The 20,663-nt window shown below is 41.0% G+C and overlaps 1 protein-coding gene across 1 annotated transcript in view; it reads left to right on the top strand.

The window, feature by feature from the left end:
- Positions 1-20,663, top strand: part of LOC310899785 (uncharacterized protein) — an 83,052-nt gene that overhangs the window by 27,388 nt on the left and 35,001 nt on the right. Inside the window, exon 3 of the mRNA XM_083836687.1 lies at positions 2,200-2,328. Coding sequence (XP_083692813.1) covers positions 2,200-2,328 — 129 coding nt within the window. The remainder of the gene's footprint in view (positions 1-2,199; positions 2,329-20,663) is intronic.

The raw sequence follows: 20,663 nt of genomic DNA, 5'->3' as shown, positions 1-20,663 counted from the left end.
TTTTGTCAGTGCAAAGGGTATAAAAATCAGCAGCTGGAAAGGTAAGCTTTCCAAGGCAGTGATGTTTCCCTCACCAATAAATAAATAAATAAAATAAAATAAAAAATCAGTCGTCTCTGATTGCTGGAACAATTTCTCCAAAGCTGTAATGGATTGCCCAAACTGGAGATCTCTGTTAACTTCCAGGGCAGCCAAGAATCACTTCATGGCCTTTGTTATTTTACGGCTGTTGTTATGTCAAAAGTCAGACTAGATGATCATAACAGCTCCTTTCAGCTGTCAGGTCTTTGGAGCTATTATACAATTTTAGAAAAATCCTACCCTGGCTCCAATGAGTTACATATGGTATGAGTGAAATTCAGAGGAGAATGCTGCCTGTAGAGGTACATGTACTCTCAGTATGTTGTTGTACAGATAGGTATAGTGCACAAAGAGAAAGATAGATGAGCATTTGTGTGAGCATGAGAATGAAACAAAATGATGCACTACAGAGAGCATGACAGCTCGATAAAATGAATCTCTATTTAAAACCAGTCATCTAATGGAAAAAGAGAGAACAGATGGTGAAATAACTCTCTAAACAAGCTGCTGCTTTAGACTCTGGCCTTCCACAAACAAGTTGCAAGTATTTCTGATCCATGGTCCAGTGATTAAAGAGACCAAATTCAAAGGAAAAAGTGCGGGAAATCAAAGAGGGAGGGGGATGGAGGGGGAAGAATGCATAAAACCCCAACAGTTTAGGTTTCATAGTGGAATATCAAAGCAATATTGAAATATAGGAATATCAAATACCAATACTTTATTTTTATGTTTTGCATTTACTGAATCACTTTCAATTGTATGAAGCCCTCTGCCCTTAAGCCCTATGATATAAATTTTATTGGATTTAAAGGAAACAGATTGGGAATCTGGGACAGAAATATATATATATTTTACCAGTACAGATTTTATGGTTTTGCCGAAGGAAGCTTCAAAAACGTTTGAAGTGTTGCTTGCTTAGTACTCCTAACATATTCAGAACTCAGGAATGAGAAGAAAGAGAGATGTGAGGGAAAGCAGAGAGAGCTGTGCAAAACCAAGTAACGTTTTCCCCCTGGAAGCAATAAAGTGATCAGAGGCTTCAAGTGTGCCTGGGGATGTGTGAGAGGGAGATGGAGATGGTGAAGAGAAGGGGCTATGGATAGCTGCCAAGAGACCTAGCAATGGCTAGATCCCACTTCGGCTGGGGGGGCTTGGTGCTCCCCAGATGTGCATCTTTTCTGTTTTCAGGAAAAATAAGAGTTACATTTAAGTCTGCTACCATTTTTAATAGGGATAACCAGTGATCTGGTCATCCATTAGCAGTCTTCTTCACCATGGTGGTGACAGCCATAGGTTTGTGTTTTCCAGATACCAGTTGTCTGCTTGGCCACTTCTGTTTGTGCATCCTACTAAGCCCAGGGTTGTAGGCTGTACTGCTGCAAGTCTGAGGCTCCAGCTTCCTCAAGATCAAAAATGCAGAACTCCGTTCCTTGTGGAAAGCTACTTTGCTGAAAGGATGAGCAGCTGGTTGCTAATAGCTCCTCATCCTGCCTACCTTGGCTATGGGTCTCTTGGGCTGGCTGCAAAGCAGCTAATGGTGATGACCCACATGCCTGAGTCTTTCTGTAGCAGCTGTAGTAAGTTAGGATGTTAACAAGGAGGATGAAATAGTCCTCCTTTGACTCTTTTAACTTCTTGGTTAGAAGGAAATGGAGAGAAAATTTCTTCCTGAAAAGGAAATGGTGGTTGTGGAAGGATGTACAAGAGGTAGGGGAAGCTTTAATGCCTCCTGAAGGGTTGGGCTATTCTGGGGCCTCCTGGCCATGGGGAAGCTGAGGAAGCCACAAGGCCTTGAACTTCCATAAGTGAGGCAAATGTTGACAAAAGTATGAAGTCTGTGGTGATGGTGGTGTCACCTGTTGATTCTGGACACTGAGAAATTCAGTTGTTTCCATCACTGATGATTGAAGGGGCCAAAAAAAAAAAAGGACTGGCCTACCACAGGAGAGGAGAAAGCCCTGTTGCTGAGGGAGGGGAATGTGTTTATGGAGGTAGCTGAACCTGAATGAAGAAGGGTGTCAATCTGCCTTTCTTGAAATGTACGGGGCTGGATATTTATTTCTGGTTGTCAATGACTGGTCTCCTTTAACCCTGAGTAGCTCTTTGTTTTCTAAGTAGTTCCAGAGCTTCTTCAGACACAGAGGAGGAAACTGGGAGGCAGAATAGCTGGTGGAAAATGAAGAGTATGGAGTCTTATCTGTGGCCTTCATTTACTTCAGAACTATTCCAGAAGTTCTGCTGGAAGAGGTAGGACCAGGCAGTTAAATCCTCTGCCAAAGATGGGAGGTCATACAGCTCTGAAATGTAAGGTTGCTATCTGAAGTGGCTAAAATTCACCAAAAAGCACTGATTTGTATAAACAATTGTACTGTAGAGCCATCTTGTTTACTTGGGCATTGGTCACTGAAAGTGTTTAATAATGACTGTTTATGTTGCCACCATTTTAAGTCACTCTGTCCTCAGAGCTCACATTCACTCTTATGCTAATGCGTCACCACTTACTTGTCACTAAATTACATTTTAAATGTATAAACTCTTTAATAAGTGATGGGCCCAGCAAATATTTTCTCGCAAAATATTTTTTTAAGCTAAGTCCTGAGTTCACTTCAGCTGTGTTTGTCTTCTGTGAATGCTGAAGAGAGCAACTTTGCTAACAGTGATGTTTTCAGGAAAAATGACTGCCAAGCACATACTAGAGACTATGCATGGAACATAAATTATAACGATGTAAGAGTGTGCAGTAACACTTATCTTGTGTTAATCCAAGCAGAGGATAATCTGTAATGTGTTCAATAAATTTAATACTGGATATTTGTAGTTGCTCATTGGAAGCACTTCTGTGATGGAAAAAAAAATCAACAAAAAAAACACAACATTTTTCCTAGAGAAAAGACATTTATTGTGCTTTTAATTTTTCTTCTCCTGAAGAAGCCTATATTAACCAAAAAATGCTTCTCTTTCCTGGCCTTTTGTTGCTATTTCAACAACCAAACTTTTTGTGTAAAGTGCTTAATAATCTGAATGAATTCTCATGAGATTCTGAGTAGAATCTGAAAAACTGTTCATCAAGAATTACGATAATTCATCTGATTAACCGTATTAAGTGAAAAAAATTCATCTGCCAATTATCTAATTTGAGAACTAAAAATATTTTGTGGAATGATCTGGAACAAAAATAAAAGGGTAACTTCTACTCAGTTATTAGTGGGATTTGTCAAAACCACACTCAGTGTTCTGAAGTCTGTTCTCTTCTGAAGTCTACAACTTCTTCGCGAGGGGGAGTGGAGAGGCAGGTGACCTATTCTCCATTATCACCAGTGATAGGACCCAAGGGAAAGGTGTTAAGCTGGGGCAAGGGAAGTTTAGGCTGGACATCAGGAAGAGGTTCTTCCCCGAGAGGGTGGTTGCACACTGGAACAGGCTCCCAAGTGAAGTAGTCACTGCACCAACCCTGTCCGAATTTAAGAAGCGATTGGACTGTGCACTTAGTCACATGGTCTAAACTTTTGGGCAGACGTGTGCGGTGCCAGGAGTTGGGCTTGATGATCCTTATGGGTGCCTTCCAACTCGGGATATTCTATGATTCTATGTTCCCCACAAGTTTGCATATTAATGTGAATTAATTAAAAAAAAAAAAGAAAAAAGTTTTTCAATGATAAAATATTCTTATTGATTTTGATCTCAAGGAAAACTTTAATTGAATTCACTGGACTATAGTATCTAGGCTCTGAAAAGAAGGTTATTGCTATCCAGTGTGGAAAATCTCATCCTGTGGGAGAGGAGGGATAACCATAATACCAGTAATGCTTGACAAAAAACCGTCTATGTGGCTGCTGAAGGAAGACAACTGTAGCATTAAAAAAAATCTTTACTATTAAATTACAATGTGTACTAGGACTTACACTCTGAAACAGACTTTCTTGTGCATAATCCTGGTTAATAAAATGGTTGGAAGGTTTGAATATTTTTTAGCTGATGGTTCTGACAAGTTAAGACTAAATATACATTGCTGCAACCACTGTTGTATATACGTTTCATGCACAAATGGAGAAAATAACATGTTGACTGTAATTTCATAAGACCAGAGGGATCAGTCTCAGATTCGTATCTTAAGATAAAACAGTGCAATTACCATTGCAGTCCATCTTTGGAATGTCTTCAGTCTAAGAAAAGTCAACCATAATTGTGGATTTCAATGGAATATAGATGTAGCAAAAATGTTTCAGACCACTGTGATTACATCATCTGCATCTTGAAGATCCTGTGCTGTTCACTCCCGAGCCCAGCACAGCCACAGCTCTCTCGGTATGCTGTAAAGATCAGTGATACTGTACAGATGAAGAGAAAACAAACAAACCCCAATTAGGGCTTATAGGGATTAGTGTGCCAACATACACAGGTTTGCTTGCGTGCCTGGAGAGCAGAGGGTGAGGCTTGGGGGTCTTGGCTGTGGTCCCACCTCACAGGCTTTGTTCAGGCCAAGGGTGGGTGGTGGAGGAACCACTGCCCATTGCTGTGTCCCTCTGATGAAAATGTAGGGCCAGAGAAGACTGCTTCTTCTATGGACAGTGAGGACTCAACACCTCACTGGGGCTGCTGGTGGTGGAGACCTCAGTGTGGGACACCTGAAAGATTGGCCAGAAGTGACTTCTTATCCCTGGGGAATGCAGTAAATGAGAAGAGAACCAAGAAACGAGTCCTTGTATTAGCAGGGCAGTGCTAGGACCTGTGCTCTCTCTGCCTGTACTGCAAAATGAATGGACCTCACTGGGATGCCCTTGTTCTCCTGCTGAAAACTTCTGCCAGCACTGGGGCACAGACAGTCCGCCTTGTCGTCTGCGGGACTGTCAGGGCTGTGATGGATGGGAGCGGGGCGGAAAGGCAGGAACATGGCAGGGAGCAAGGGAGAGCACAAGAGCGATCCCCGAACACCATTACTACCCCGAGCTTTTGGTTTCTTTTCTGTCCCCAAAGGCACTGTGTATACATTGTGTATCCTGCTTCTCAGCCATAATAGAGCAATGTGACATGCCACATATGGTGCCATGGACCTCTTTTATTTAACCCACCCTTAGAAAAAAGAATGCAGTGCCACCGCCATCTCACAGACTTATGCAAGTTATAATAATCACCATTTTAATTTTTCCCACAACTTTGAGGCTTAATAGCTTTAAAATCTTACAAGTTGTAAAAACAATTAAAGCAATAATTTTAAAAATAAGCAGAATGGGACCTTCAAAAGAATGTGAACCTTTAACACTTCACAGTTAAATAAGGGCCTTGTAATACAGTCACTTGAAGGCCAGCCCTGAGAAAACGCAGAAGCATCCTGTGAATTTGTTGATGCTAGTTCAGACAGACTGTTTATTTTCATGATTTCATGGAAGAATTTTAATTTAATGAGTGTTTTATACACTAATGTAAAGCATAGTTTCAACCCTATAATTATTGTGTCAAAATATTTCTGCTTAAACAGCAGCAGCTGACTACAGAAATGTGATTTACATCTGAATTGTATCAGGGGGACACTGCTAAAAATAATCATCATGTGTCTCTTAATTGAATAAAAAAATTAACAAAGACTATCAATGTATCTCTCAGCCTCAGTATTTCTGCCTTTCATTTAAATGTTCTGCTTATTTGCTTATTGACATTTTAGGGCTAAGGTTTCCAGAAAAAGTAAAGGCACAGAATAGCCGTGTGTCACTTTGCCTACCCATTTCTCCCTATTGCACACACAGCGATGGGAAATTGCATGAGCAAATTGTCGGTTCCTGTCATTGGGAGCCTACATTTTTTGAAAATCTCACCATTAATCTTTCAGCTCAGTTTTAAAATAACCAACTGCCATCATGAAACAGGTTTCTCATGCTGTTTAAGGCTGTCAGCAGGTTTTGACCAGTTCAGGCCACATTTTGCTCTTGGAATGGAGTTAGAAATGTTTTTTGTTGTTGTTGTTGTTGAATTCATCTTTTGAGGTAATGCCTAGGGCAGCTTCAGATGGGAGAAATCTTACTTGCACACTCCCAATCTGTTTATACTGTCACACCACTGGAGATAGGAACATAGCCCTGCTGCAGCTGCCCTGGTCTTTGTCTAGCGTTTGTCCTTCTGTAGGGTAGGACTGTTCTCTGTTTGCCTTACAGTACCTTTTAGAGGCCCCATATGAGGCGGCGTGCCACTGCACTGGGTGTTGCATGCCCTTCCCAAGGAGGGAAAGTCTCTTCCCCAAAGAAACTCTGATCTACACACACAAGTCAAGGCAAAGAGAGGAAGCACCATTATCCTTATTTTGGAAAGCGAGGGCTGATATTAAGGCAGCTTCCAGATGGGTAGATTTGGCATCCTTCTGCCATGTTTGGCTCCTTACTAAGGAAGGTCTCTAATGCCCCTTAAAACCTCCTGTGCTCACCATTCCCACCATAAAGGAGGGAGGGGCAGTGAAGGAGGGCACCCCTTTAGTTCAGCAGAGGAACACAAATCCAGGATCTCATCATAGCATATACCTGCCCTCCAGTCTAGACAACTTCCAACATTATGTTAATGTTTGAATTCGACTGGGAAATCTGTAGCGAAGCAACTTCTTCGCCCAAGATGTTTTGTTTCACTCATGCATGAAGTAGAGGTGGGAAGGGAAGCCCATGATGCAGTACCATACACACAAGTATGCCCAAGTTTGTCTTTTTTTCAAGAGGTACAGTAGCCTGCTTCTCCTCTTCTGCACCGTGGGAGCTTTTGTGGGTTTTCATTAAGGAAAGGTCCCTTGTTTCTTCAAAGAAATTTTAAGATAGCTAGCTAGTTTGCATATCCTCACTTTTTTCTCTTATCATTCTGCTTTGTGCTAGTTTCTTTGCACAAAGCAGTTCTTACAGCCAGCATTTTCTTTTTGAGCCAAGACAGCATCAGCAGACTGCTCCAGCAGCTCTGCAGCAGTGTCAGCAGCCCAGGGTTCAGCAATGAGACCCCGAATGCTAGCCCAATGCACCCCAGTGAGCTACTGAGATCTCCATGGCAAAGCTTGATAGACGCTGTCTAAATCTGTTCAGTTCTCTTTTGTTACTATTTTCTGGCCTAAAAATGTATGATTACGGCCTTGCACAACCAGTATGTGAAAGTGAACAAATCTGCAAGTTAGCAAGAAGTTTCTGTTATGTGTGGCTAAACTGTGTAAACATTGCATACATGCCTTATATATCGCGCATGGGCATAGAGGTATGTGTGTGTGTGTGTATAAATATTATGCTTTCCTTATTTGACGAAGCACAAATTTGGACTCCTCTGAAATTCCAGGCCTGATCCTGATTCTTGTGTATGTATTAGCTTTAGTGCACTGTATTCCTGCGGCAACAGATACTCTCCAATGTGAGCAATGTGATACTAAAACTTTTTCACAGGGCAAGATCCTGAAGATTTGCTATGCCCTTTCATGACACTAGGATCAACTTGTATAGCTGAATCTGGTATTCGTATAGATTTCAATGTCTCTGTGGGAACTGCATATGCTCTTTTTATTTTATACTAAGATTCCACTAAATTGTCCCTTGGATTTATTTCAAAGAAGTAGAAGGGGGAAAAGGCAGTAAAGATTGCTCTTCTTATGCTTTAGTTGTTTTTTTAACTCAATTATATTTTGACAATTCTGTATGAAACTTTGGAGTATGTCTTTGTTTAAGCAGTATACCTTCCATAGGAATAGTCAGTTAAATGTATATGGCTAGTTTCAGGGATAACAAGCTTTGACAAGGGCATTTAGCGGTTGTAATTCAAATCTAATTCAGAACATCTTAGCGCTGGACCTGTCAAGCACTTGAAATGCACTGTAGCTGCAAAACCAAGGGATATGGTCCCAGTCGTGCTCTGTGTGGCATCAAGCTGATGTGTCAACAAGAGCAGTTACAATTACAGGTTCTTTCAAGCATACTAAACTAATTTACAGTACTCTGAAAATGTGGGAAAAGGCCTTGCTAGCCTAAAAGGTATATGGGACTTTCAGACTGCTAAGGCAAGGCAAGTGACAAGGCCATTTTGCTCAGGAGTTTCAATATTATGCAGTTTCAGTACCACCTTTTTTGGGGGGGTAGGTTTGTAACTAGATATTTTGTAGATAATAATAGATTTGCCTTGAAGCCATCACATACCCTTGTCAAATCCCATTAGAATCACATTGCACATTTATTTGAAACCTCAATCTAAAATGTACCCATTTGCTAAGTGAGGATGGGGTCTTAATTGCACCGGCAGTGACTGGTCCTTTTTGTTTGTCTGTCTTGTTTACATATTAAACACCACTCAGCCTGGCTGCAAAATGCCTTGGCTTCTTCTGCCAAGGCACTGGCACAGGTTGCCTAGAGAAGCTGTGGGTGCCCCACCCCTGGAGGTGTTCAAGGCCAGGTTGAATGGGGCTCTGGGCAACCTGGTCTGGTGGGAGGTGTCCCTGCCCATGGCAGCGGGGTTGGAACTGGATAGTCTTTAAGGTTCCTTCCAACCCAAACCATTCCATGATTCTTTGGTTCTGCTTACATGGATTAGAAAACTTAGCGCAAAGGGAGAGGTCTCTCCAGAAGCAGATTTGATCCAAGGATGTCCCACAAAAAACAAGACAGAATTACTGTAACCAACATGTAATTTTAACATCAAGATATAAAAAGACTTGATTTTAAAGTGCACCAGTGATTTAAAGCAGCTGCACACATTTAGAGGACATTGCTTTAATGTGCGCACAAAGGCTAATGGAAGATTTTACAAAAGAAAAAAAAAATCAGGTTTTATGATTTATCTACTTTTTATGCCCAACGTTATAGGCCCTCCCCCTGGGGACTCATAAATGTGATTTTTACTTCCCAAATTACAAAGCTAGTCAATTATTTGGGAATGAGTCATTCATTCAAAAGTGTCTGTAACGGGATGTGTTAACCATCAGGAAATTTTACACCAATTGGAATTATAAACACCAGAGTAAAAAAAGCTCGTGGCCAACCAGCTATGTCTATTTGTGAAACCTCATGCACAAAGCACAGTGTAATGCATGCTGGAGAAGGCCTGAGAAGCTGACTTCTAGGGTAGGAGGGGGCAGAGATTTTTTTTCTTTTCTTTTTCTTTCACTTGTATAAAACTTGTTTATTTTATTTTGGAATAATGTAGTTAGCTAGTCTGTAGCAACTTGCAGTAAAGGCTCCTAAGGTGCCTTATAAACCTTCATCAATTAAGCCTTGCAGCCAAATACAGGGGAAGGAACCATTAACCCATTTTATGGAAAGAGTATGGAAAGAGTATGGAAAGAGTATGGAAAGAGTATAACTGGTGTACATTTCTTTTCTGGAGATGACATTGAATCTTTGTTCTCAGGAAAAGAAATTCATTCATGCACATCAATGAAAAATGAAGGGTGAAAAAGTAGGGATAGCGTATTTATATTGCCACTGCTCTTTAAAGTATAAATGGGACCCAAATCATTGTTTTTTACTTATTTATTTATATCCCTAAATGAATTTGAGCATTGTAAATAACTTCAGTGATGGAAATGTTTGCCTCAGTTCTGTGCAGTAAGTGTAGCAAAGAACTGAGTTTTTTGCTTGTGTGTCATCCTGACTTTTCTACAACTGAAATGTATTTTGGTAGAAAGTAGACTCTTAATTAGTGAACATAGTCTTCAGGCTCCTAGGTGCTACAACATCTGGAATGTAAATCTTATCTCCTCTTATCTCCTCTTGGTCCCAGATGGGCCACTGATTCCACATGAACAAAACCCATATGTCAATGTGAGGACAGAAGTAGAGTTATACAGAATGCTTGGAAATAAAAGAAGAGGAGCTACCACATAGCAGTGTCTAGACGTGGTCATGTACATTAGGTGCCTTGGGGATAAGTCTTACAAAGGGTAGTTCAGACTTGAAATGGGCCACAAGGCATTGGCTAAATATTGTCAAGACTGGGGAAAGCTTCAGTTACAGGAGTAACTGGCATAGATCACATCTGCAGGCAGATGCAGAAAAGTAAGAGGTGTCATAAGGCCTACAGCAGAAAGGTGTGCAACAGGGGCTGAACTTGCAACTCTGTGAGATAGAAGAAAGAAAGATAGCAACACTTACCCCACTGATCCACTGATAAGGTTCATTTTCTCTCTTTTTTTTTTTTTTTTTTTTTTGGTTCTCAAATCTGGACCACTGGAGTGCAGAACTGGGTACTTTGCTTCTTCAGATATTTTCTTGCAGCTGCATTACTGCAGGTTCATCTGCAAATACTGCCAACACAAGGCGGGCATGATGAGGTCTGTTTTCTCTGGGAATGGAAGCAAAATCAAATATCATCTCGTGAATCCTCTAAAACCTGGGTGTTCAGAATCTGTGTCCAGATTTGAATAATGTGACATAATCCCAGCAAAAAGACAGAGGACTGTAGTATTTCTTCAAAGAGAGTGGTAGAGCCAAACCATGCTTATAAACAATCAACTTCATTCCATATCCTGTTTGCAGGTAATGCCATCATCCAAGCAAAGGCTGTATCCTACAAGGAAGTGAGAATGTCGTTACCATTAAGTGTGTGAGCAGATATATTGCCTTCAAAAAAAAGTCATATATAATGTACAAATTAAATATATTTTTAGGTGCTTGCAGAACTAATTTCCAACAAAGCCAGTTATGGCTCACAGAATCAGGCCCTGAATAGTGTGGTAGTGCATGATGAAAGCTTTCCTTCTGTAAAGTACTTTCTGTGAAACACTTTAACTGAGTTCCAGACAAGTGGGAAGATTAAAAAAAGGTGGAAATTTTCAGAGAAAAATAGATTTCCTGAAGTCTTATTTAATACGTCAAGAACTTATCTGTTACATAAGGCTAAAGGTTCAGTTGTTAAATTTTTAAGTATTTTCCTGACACGTATTTTTCCAGAGAAATCTGAAAAATGTTAAGTAGCTTGGACTCAGGTATTATTTACAGTGCAAATCAAGATATTTTTTCTTTTTCTTCCACCAAACCCACACGCCAGGAATCTGACATAGGATCTGAACCGCAACGATTGAAAATTAAGGAAAGTAAAGGCTATTCTCTTTGTCATCACACTTCCACTTATAGTGATATGCTCTTTTGTTATTAAACAGGCCCAATCAAAACAAAAGGGATACTGTTTCTTTTATGAGTAATGCACTAACCTACCAGCAGAAAAAAGTTCACATAAAATGTATGGGTTCAGACAGCATAAGATTTATTACGATGGCTACAAAAATTATTCCTTCTTAACAGCACTTAAATTGTCTAATTATTCACAGCTGTTTTCAATTTGTTTCAGGTTCTTAATTAGGGGGTAGGGTCCTCTGCCCAAGTTCTAAACCAGCAATGTAAAGAGCTAAGAATTGCTTCATGCTGAACTAGCCCAGCCCTGGGGCTGATTAGTGGAATCCACTGCAAGATAATTTGTTATTCATACTTATCCATCCACCTCCCGCTGGGCTGAGATAAAGGTACGGAGAGACACAATTTCCTTCTTGTTTGTGTAATTATTTTGACCTATCAAGGCAATCATGGACTTAAGGAGAAAAAAAATAGTAGTGTTTGTTGCTCTTTTAGAAGAGCAATGCAGGGTAAATGGATATATTTGTGAACCAGCACCTGATAATCTTAAGTGATCTCTGGATTTGGTGTTGGGAGATCCTTGTTAAAATTTAGCATAGCAGCAGGAGGCTGTGTGCCTGAGGGATTTTTGGGCAACCAAGAGATGCACCACCTGTGGGTAGGAGGGACTGCTGGGTGCTTTGGGCTTCCAGCAGGGGCATCTTTCCTGAAGGATGTTACAGCAGGACACAGCTGGGCTCTGCTGATTGTAGGCAGGGAGTTAACACTCTGTTGATGAGAACATGCCAGTTCTCTTTATATATATGGGACTATAAAAGTGGGGAATTATGTCACGTTTAGAAAGATGAGGACTCAATTATTCTTTTCAGGTTGCCTCACGCTTGCTCTAGACTTTTTCTTTCCTTTGAACGGTATCCATGCTTCAAGTGTTACAGTTTTGAGAAGGGAAAAGCCAAGGGGATGTCTTGTTTTCCTTCTGCCTGTGAAACAGCCGTGCATTTTGGATCAGCACTGTAATAAGTAGGTGCAATTCCTACCCTTGCATGCAGGAATTTGCACTTGGGTTGGGTGGTTAACTGGGCACATGCAGTAAAGGGAGCTCAAGCCATTCCAAAGGAAGTCTTACTGGTTTAAGCGGGAGTGAGATCAGGACCAGAATAAGTCTTTCAGGTCACCAGCTGCACTTAGCTGGCCTCGTTAAAGTTCAGGTCCTTAATATCTGTGTGTGAGTGTATGAAAGGGGGTTACGGGGTGAATTGGTCAGCAGATTTGAGGTTTGTTTGTGGTCCCTGTGGACTCCCCTACTGAAAAAGTCCTAGAGAGTTTAATAGGAAAAAAGAACCTTTTATTTTATATTTTAGCTATCCTGTAGGATTTAGTAGGGAATTATATCCTGAGTATGGACATTTTTTTTATGGTTCAGATAACTGTAGGCAAGACTGATTTGTGCATTACTGCATTTTTCTAGTGTGTCTCAATTATAGAAACATCTGCACTAAGTGAACTTGAAACCTCTTTGATTCCCTGTGCAAATTCTCACTATTCAAAAGCCCTCATGTTTTCCTATTTCTTGCCTTTAGCTTAATAGTTTCAGAGTGGGTTGCAACAGTATGTAACTGTGTAGCTTACAAAGGAAAGAGGCAGTTTTTTAAAAATGTAATTACTTAAATCTTTCAGAGCCTACATTCAAAAAACATACCCAGCACTGATTCATCTCCTGGAAGTTATCAGCAGCATCTGTTGTCTCTGGTAAAGATGAAGATTTTCAGCCTAAATCACAATACTTACTCCATGCAGCACTTGATTGGTCTGGGGAGGTGATGTGAATCCCCTCCTACAGTCATGGCTGTTTAATGCCGTAGTGGAATTTTGTCTATTTTACAGGTACATGGAGATTTTCTATTACTCTCTGGTGCCATTTCCACCAGTGCAAAATCAGTGTCAACTGCTGCCTCCCAGCCTTTAGCTGGGCTGTTTCACAAGATGTAGGATAGCAATTTTTTTTTTTTTTTTCCCCCAGATAATTGGAAAATGAAATAAAACACATCATTAAGTTTCCAAAGTCATTTTCCAGGTTCATATAACAAGTTTATAGCAAGTTGCTCTTGTGTTGGTTGTGTTGGACAACCCAACCAAACTGTGGATCTACTCAGGGTGAATGTTTTGGATTAAATTTTGCTGCAGGGTGCCCCCAACACATGGTGATACCAGCTCCAGGTCCCCAGCTGCATGATCCATCTAGTGAGATGGCCTGAGACCAGTTTTGGTTCTTGACTTGACCCTGTCTCCAAACAGAGCCCAGGGACAGTATTTCCTTTTCAGCCACTCCTCAGCAACCAAAATGCCCTGTAGGGCCTTGCCTGCTGCTTTTTGCCCATGGCAGGAGGTTCAGAGCCCCTGCCTTTCATGTGGTGGTAGCCTCCAAGAGAGGGGACCTTACTGTCATCTCACCTGGTAAAAGGCAGTCTGGTTCCTGTAAAGTTTTCTGTCCTAACAAGTACAAAAAACTAACAAATAATACCAGAAACCAAGTAACTGATGTCAATTTCTGCCATCACTATAATCAGGATGGTTGTAGTAGGCAAGGACTGGGTCCTATGGCTCTTCCCCTTGGAAGAAGTCAGGAAGTATCACCAAGGAGTCTGTGGTACAGTTCAAAATTGAACTAAAAGTTCATAACTCACTTTGTGTTTTTTCGTTTTTTTTTTTTGTTTGTTTGTTTGTTTTTTTTTTGTTTTTTTTTTGTTTTTTTTTTTTTTAACCTAGCCTTTCCACCTAAGTTATCCACATCAGTACAACCCCCTTACTGGAGCGCAAACCACCGGTGGGTTGATGTGTGTTGGATATCATAATTAGATGAACATCTGCTGATATATGCTTTTTTGTGTACAGAAGGGCCAATGCTCACTGAAATAGATTGAAAGTCTCTTAATACAACGGGCTTTGCCTGAGATCTGGAGTGAAAGTGTTTGAGTGGGCATTAGATAATTTAGGCTGTTCTATGACCATTGCTGCTGTATGTCCTCTGCCCAATCTCAGCAGCAAGTGGATTTTGATAGAAACAACAGACACTGGCTGCTCTGAGGTGGCTCTTATCTGAGCCTTGAGAAGGTTTAGTCCCATTTTGGATTTTTGTGATGGCACTCTGAAATCTGTCCAGTAAATTCAAACCATTCTGGAGAGACTTCAGAAAAATTTATACCAATATAATTTTATGCTTGTATGAATCATCTCAGTGTTTTGTTAAGTCTTAACTTAGTTTGCATTTTAGTTGCTCACTGGTACACCAATAAGAAAGAAATATCCTTAAAGAAAAAACAGCTGGTGACTCAAAAACAAATCCTGCTAATATTTCTCTCCCAATAAAATTGGTATCACTGATATGAAGGCAAAATCTTCACATTATATATAATATGATATACTATAATACATAATAGAGTATATATACACACATAAAACCATAATACTTTAAGAGCTAGGATTTAGAAAATATATAGGGAAACAAAATTACATTCACTGCTGTGCACTCAATTACCGAAAAGTATCTAGACAAACTGGAAGGGCTTCAAGGAGAAGGCATTGAAGTGATGGGGAATCCAGGGGAACTGAGTTATGTGGAAGGATTAAAACATGTCTAAGGAATCATGAAGAGGTGACTCAGGGCTTTGACTTGCATCAGCACTGGTACGATTTTCAGCTTGCTTAAGGAGGCAAATTGAGGCCAGGATTGGTTTAAACAGGGCTGTAAAGTGCTGTGGTGAAGCAACAGCAGGAGGAAATACAACTGCCCCTGCAAATGGCTCGGTGAGATGCAGATGAGGTGTAGTGCACCCATGGTCACACAGACAGTTTCTGACAGAGCTAGTGATCCAACCAGGCCCTGAGGTCCAGGGACATAACCAAACTCAAATGCTGCACAGGAGGAAAAATTACACACTGTGTTTATCTTTGTCCTTTTGGACAGGTTGGTTGATCTAACAGAACTCTTTCACTTCAAACATGAATTATTTCCATTCAGGTATTATATGACAAATTACGATATATTTTCCTATTAAAATCATATTCCTTATTTTAGTCAGTTGGAAAATGAAATTGACTCCTGCAAGAACACACACACACACACACACAAAAATGACTTAAAGGTCAAGATATTGACATTATATTGTCATTTTAAGTGTGAGAAAACCTGTTTCACAACTGGAGCTCCATTAATAAGGAACTCAGACATTCATATCCAGGCACATAAGATACAATGCATGGATGCTCATCCAAGAACTGACCAATAAACCTGTATAAAGGTAACGGACTTAAGCTTGTGCATAAATTCTTTCTGAATCAGACCACCAATTACTTCTGCTTCCTCCATATTTGGAACTTCCTCTTTTTATTTTGTTTAGAAAAAAAAAAGTACTTATCCCACTTAAAACCATTTCCTTTTTCCTCTTTGCAAAGTGAAAAAGCAGAGATGTGAATTAGTAAACATATAAGAGCTATGCATCTGCTGCAACAAGTTATTGTTGGAAATCTTGAATCCTAATTAAGGGGAAGAAGAAAAGACGACCTTTGGAAAGTGATAATGTAATATTTTATGAATATAAACATTTGGAGAGCTGCAACTGCTTTTGTGTTTGAATTTAGAAGTGAAAGGTAAAATATTATTAATGTAAGTGAAACATGCTTCAAGCAAAGAATAAAGCAATGAATCATGTTAAATGAATTTTTAAAGAACGTGCAGGGGATATGTTCCTGAATGGTTAGTTTCTTGCAAACAGGCTGTTAGATTGAAACCGTATCTGTGGTTTGCCGTTTAATGAAAGAGCAAGATAAACTGGGGAGACTACAACAATAATGAAAAAACAGAAATTCATGAGGCAGGTTTCGTAGAGCACTTCCTCAGGGAGAGGAAAAGCAGGAGGGATGGATTGCTAATGACTACAAGTAGTACATTTGATGGCATTACCAGGCAATGTAAATACAGGCTAATGGCCTCATCCTGCAACACCTCTTCAGAGGTGCTGAGTGACCAGCCTCAACACTGACAGCAGCCAGAAGAAGCCTAGGCTTTTTTGGGGATGAGACCTGACCTTCCTGGGAACAAAAAAAGCATAGGATCTGATCTTTGGGACACAAAACTCCAGGAGTCATCAGCCCCTTCAAGTTTCTGTCCAGTGCAGCTTGAGCATCATGGGCTTCATTACAAATTTCTGCATTAAAATCTCCCATTCTTACAGTTACTTAGGGATGCATTCAGATCCTTATGTCAGGTGACTTCCAGCTGCCACTCCATAAGGGCACGAATTGCTTGTAAGGGACCTCTGTCACCTCCGCTGTCCTTGTACAGATGTCCTAGGTGTCCTCAGAGGTCCAGATGGCACTAAATGCCTTTGGCTAGGCACCACCACTGCTCCCTTCATTCCAATAGGGATATCTGGATGGATGAGGTAGGTTTTATTTTATTTTATTTTAAAGATACCTTTCCAATGTCCCCACTGCATTTATGCAAGTGAAATGTTGCTGGCTTAGAGCCCTGGAAGCTGGAATCATCCCCAGAGGAGAGCTGGTTTGTACATAGCGACATATAGCAAATTTTAACACAAGTCTAATGGGTCATAGAGACTGCAACTCTATGAAGAAAAGAGCACCCATGCTTATTGTCATTGTCTAAAAACAAAACTGCCAATGTGCATTGCAAAAGAAGAGCAGTAGTTCTGGCACTAGAACATTATTATATAAAATTCTTCTCTGTGGGTCTTGTGCCAAATTCATCTATTGTTTACATGCATGCACTGCATTCAGTGGCTGGTGTTCTTCCCACAGACACGGGAGCACATTCCCTCTTTCTGTTTTCCCTTCAGCTACACTGCTCCTTCTCCAGGTACGGCAGCTTTAAAATACCAACAAAGTCCTCTTTAACCTGCCTGACCTTTAAGCACACGGCCCGTGAAAACATCGTCTTCTTTATATCTACCGTACTCTGTATATCCAAGTACACGTTTGACATTTATGCTTTCCTGAGGCAGTAAATTTTCCTTCTGCTGATACTGAAGTAAATGCTTTAATCAGAATAAATCTGACTCTTTAAATCAGCTAACTACATCTATGGTGAATTAATTACTAAAACCAGCTGTGCTTAGGGAGATTGGATGTTTCTACTATTTATTTAGAGCATAACTTTTTTCCACAGTTCCTCAAGAGATTTAATCTCTGTGCAAATGAATAATTCCAGTTCACTGCAGCAGCACTAGTATGTGGGTTAGGTGTTATTAGTCTGGACCCTAAAATTAATGTGAAAGTTATTTCAGTGAACATCTGTGCTTCCAAGGGAAAAACCAGACTGAGCAAGGCTGAAGGAAGTCATCTTTAACTCACGTTGTCTACAAAATGCATCTTCCTCTGAGCAGGTGAGGTTCCCTGATCACGGAGCCCTGGGCACAGCTGTGCTCGAGGATCTCTCTCTGCCGCCTTCCTCCAGGCAGTCCCCGGACTTAGCCCCAGGTCTGATCCCCTCCTAAACACTCTGCAGATACAGCCATTGGGCCCAGACTGAAATCAATCAAAGCTTTCCTGCAATTTTTAACGGGAAATGCGTCAGGCCTCCATAACAACAATAGCTCATAATTGAAGACACTCTTTAAAACTTAATTTGGTTGAGAAAGGAAGCTTTTGCTGTTTGGAGGAAATGCCAATCCAAACCCTTTTTGTGCAAAGAGTCTTTAATGGTTTTCAAAACCTGCTGTAACTGTCTAGGATAACTCAGAAATCCAAACTTCTGAAGATCTCTTTTCTCCCATGCAGATGATCAAAGCAAACTCCCTCCTTTTCTGTTTTTCATGTGTTTCACAAATTTCTGTCAATTACACTGAAACTCAGGCAAGCCCTTTAGTTCATATTTTGTTATGAAAGAATGTATTTTTCATTTTTTTCCAGTTTTCACAATATCTTTCCGCTAAATATGACTGCTGTTGCTCAGAAAGCAGTGAGTTTGGCCAAACTTCTTTAATAGATGAACACTGTAATGGGAAATAAAACTAAGAGCTTCCCACACCCAGATGGATTCCCATTATTTAGCCCTTTGTTTCTTTCTCAAAATACTTTAAAAGCAGAAGGGGCTGCATCCAGACCAGCCTGCCCCAGCACCGCCTGCAGCTCGGCATCGGGTTGTTTCCCAAGACACCACTGAACGTTGAATTTGTGGTGGAAGCATCTTTCTGTCAGATCTCCCTTCTGGCTTGGTTAAAATGCTGATCGTGGGTGGCAGGCTGTGCATCTGTGACACCCTGCAGACCCTCAAGGGCATAGGGGGCTGGCGTGGTGCGGCAGCAGGAGGGATCCCACCGCCCCCACGCAGCACCAGTGCTGGGGAAGGCTACCATGGCTTTCCTGACTGGCATGTGCCCAAGAGGCAACGCCAATTAAAATTTTAGGACATTCACCAGAAAGCTGGCATTCACCTTCCAGAAAAATGTTAAGTTTTCCAAGCCACTGTTTTTGGCGGCCACAGCTGAAAGGGACAGAATGAAAGAGGAAGGGGACCTTGGAGAGAAGGACAAAGGAACTGGGGCCATGTAACATGCAAAGGGAATTTCCCCCACCAGAGCTTGAGCCTCAGCTCAAATTTATTCTGCCCTAACATGCAAATCAAGTGGAATAATAGGAAGGAAATCAAGCATCGTGAGGATTTTCTCTTTACCAGACTTCACATCAGAAAAGCAAGGCGTGTCTTAATGCACTCAGGATGTCTCGCGCTTGCTTCTGGCTAAGTCTGGAAGGCTTGGACCAACATCAAAGCCTGGCATCTCCAGAGGAGCGGTGTGTGTAGGAACTTTGAATGCCTGCTTCCTTGTCCAAACCTGTGCAAATCTGAATTCTTCCTTCCAGAGCCAGTGACATGAGTTGTGTTTAAAATGGGCATCATTCAGCTGAAAGTGCTGGCACTGTGGATTTCAGCGCTCTTGAAATCTGGTTGAAATTACACTTCCGGGGTGAAAGTGCCATTTTTACAGAATCCATGGGGATACTATGCAATCCTTCACTCCATTCACAATCAAAAGAGAGAGAGAGAAAAAAAAAAAAAGTATATATATATATATATATATATATAAAGATCAGAAGCTCACTAGATAAAGAACAGACCCTCTCTGGAAAAAAACCAACAGCAGTTGCAGGCTATTCATAAGTCTGATGAATAAGTGATTTGACACTTACTTGCAAAATCCTGCAAAATTATTGAGGTTTTCCCCTCTGCTACAATAAAGAGCAAGTCAGAGATTAAGCCACTGATCCACCAAAGAGTTCAAACTCCACTGAAGGGTGGAAGCCAACAGAGCTGCCAGATTCATGAGGTCATGTTCAGAGTGAGATAACTGTGTCCAAATCTCATTCCGAACATGAGCTTGCTTTCTGGTATGCATGTGAAACCTTTCAATTTCTCCATTGACTGTAATTTTAAGTTGTTCTAAGCTTGTTGGACTGGTAACTCAGACAAAGATGTTAAGTAAGTAAATAAATGAATAAAAGCGCTTGTTTGCCAAAGAGATAATTTTCAGACTATCTCTGCTCAAACAAAAACTGTTAGAAAAAAGCAATACTGAGCCAGCCTGTATGACAATGCATTTAACAAAAATGTAACCAAATTAAAACTCTGGATTTAACTTCTGTAGGTGCAGGAGGGTTCATGAGCTGCTGTCAGTTGCATCAACTTGCTTTCTTTGAATGTTTCATCCACACCTTCAAATAAAAGCAAATTCTGGGTAGTTTTGGTTCTGAACTCTTCAAACAGGCATGTAGCCTATAGACTAACACTAAACCAGAAGATAATTCAAGAAAGTGGGGATTTTAATGAATGACTACCATCAATTTCCAAGGATATCACAAATGGAGCAAATGGTAATCATAGCTAAAGATGCAATAATTACTAAATTTACAGATTTTCCCACTGGGTAGTGCTGCAGTGGTTTTAACTAGATTTTTTCACCCGTGACTCTCATATTTATATGCTCATCCCCATTTCACAGATGATGAGGTTGGGATACTGAGGGAGACTCATGTTCAGGGTGATCACTGGAAATAACAAACAACGAAAAGCCCCAGGTGGCCCATGATGTGTCCCTCTGCCAGGTTCCTGGGGGCACTGGCCACATCCATCTCTTCCCCCAAGGTGGTCCTGTGACCCTGTGCTGGGTCATGCCATAGATGTCCATGCTCAGCCCTGCCCCAGCGCTCAGCGAGGTGGGCTAATGCTGTTCTAGAGAGCTGGATCATGTATGTGGTCTGTGGCATGGCTCCTGGCCAACCACCATCCCAATGCTGTCCTCAGGGACCATGCCGGGGGGTTTTATGGGTCTCTGGGAGAGCAGTGGGGAACAGGAAAGGGTAAAACGTGCTAAAGGCATAGGCATTGGTGGAGGGGATCTGAACAGCCCCTGAGACGATGGCTCATTTTAAGCTTTGATTAAGTGGATATCAGGTTAACTGAGGCCAGAGGCTGCTCTCAGTAAATGATTTGATGGATTTACA

Source organism: Anser anser, assembly GCF_964211835.1.
Source record: "Anser anser genome assembly, chromosome: 5".
NCBI classification, from domain to species: domain Eukaryota; kingdom Metazoa; phylum Chordata; class Aves; order Anseriformes; family Anatidae; genus Anser; species Anser anser.
Note: the sequence above shows the minus strand (reverse complement) of the source record. Positions and strands in the feature narration are given on the sequence as shown.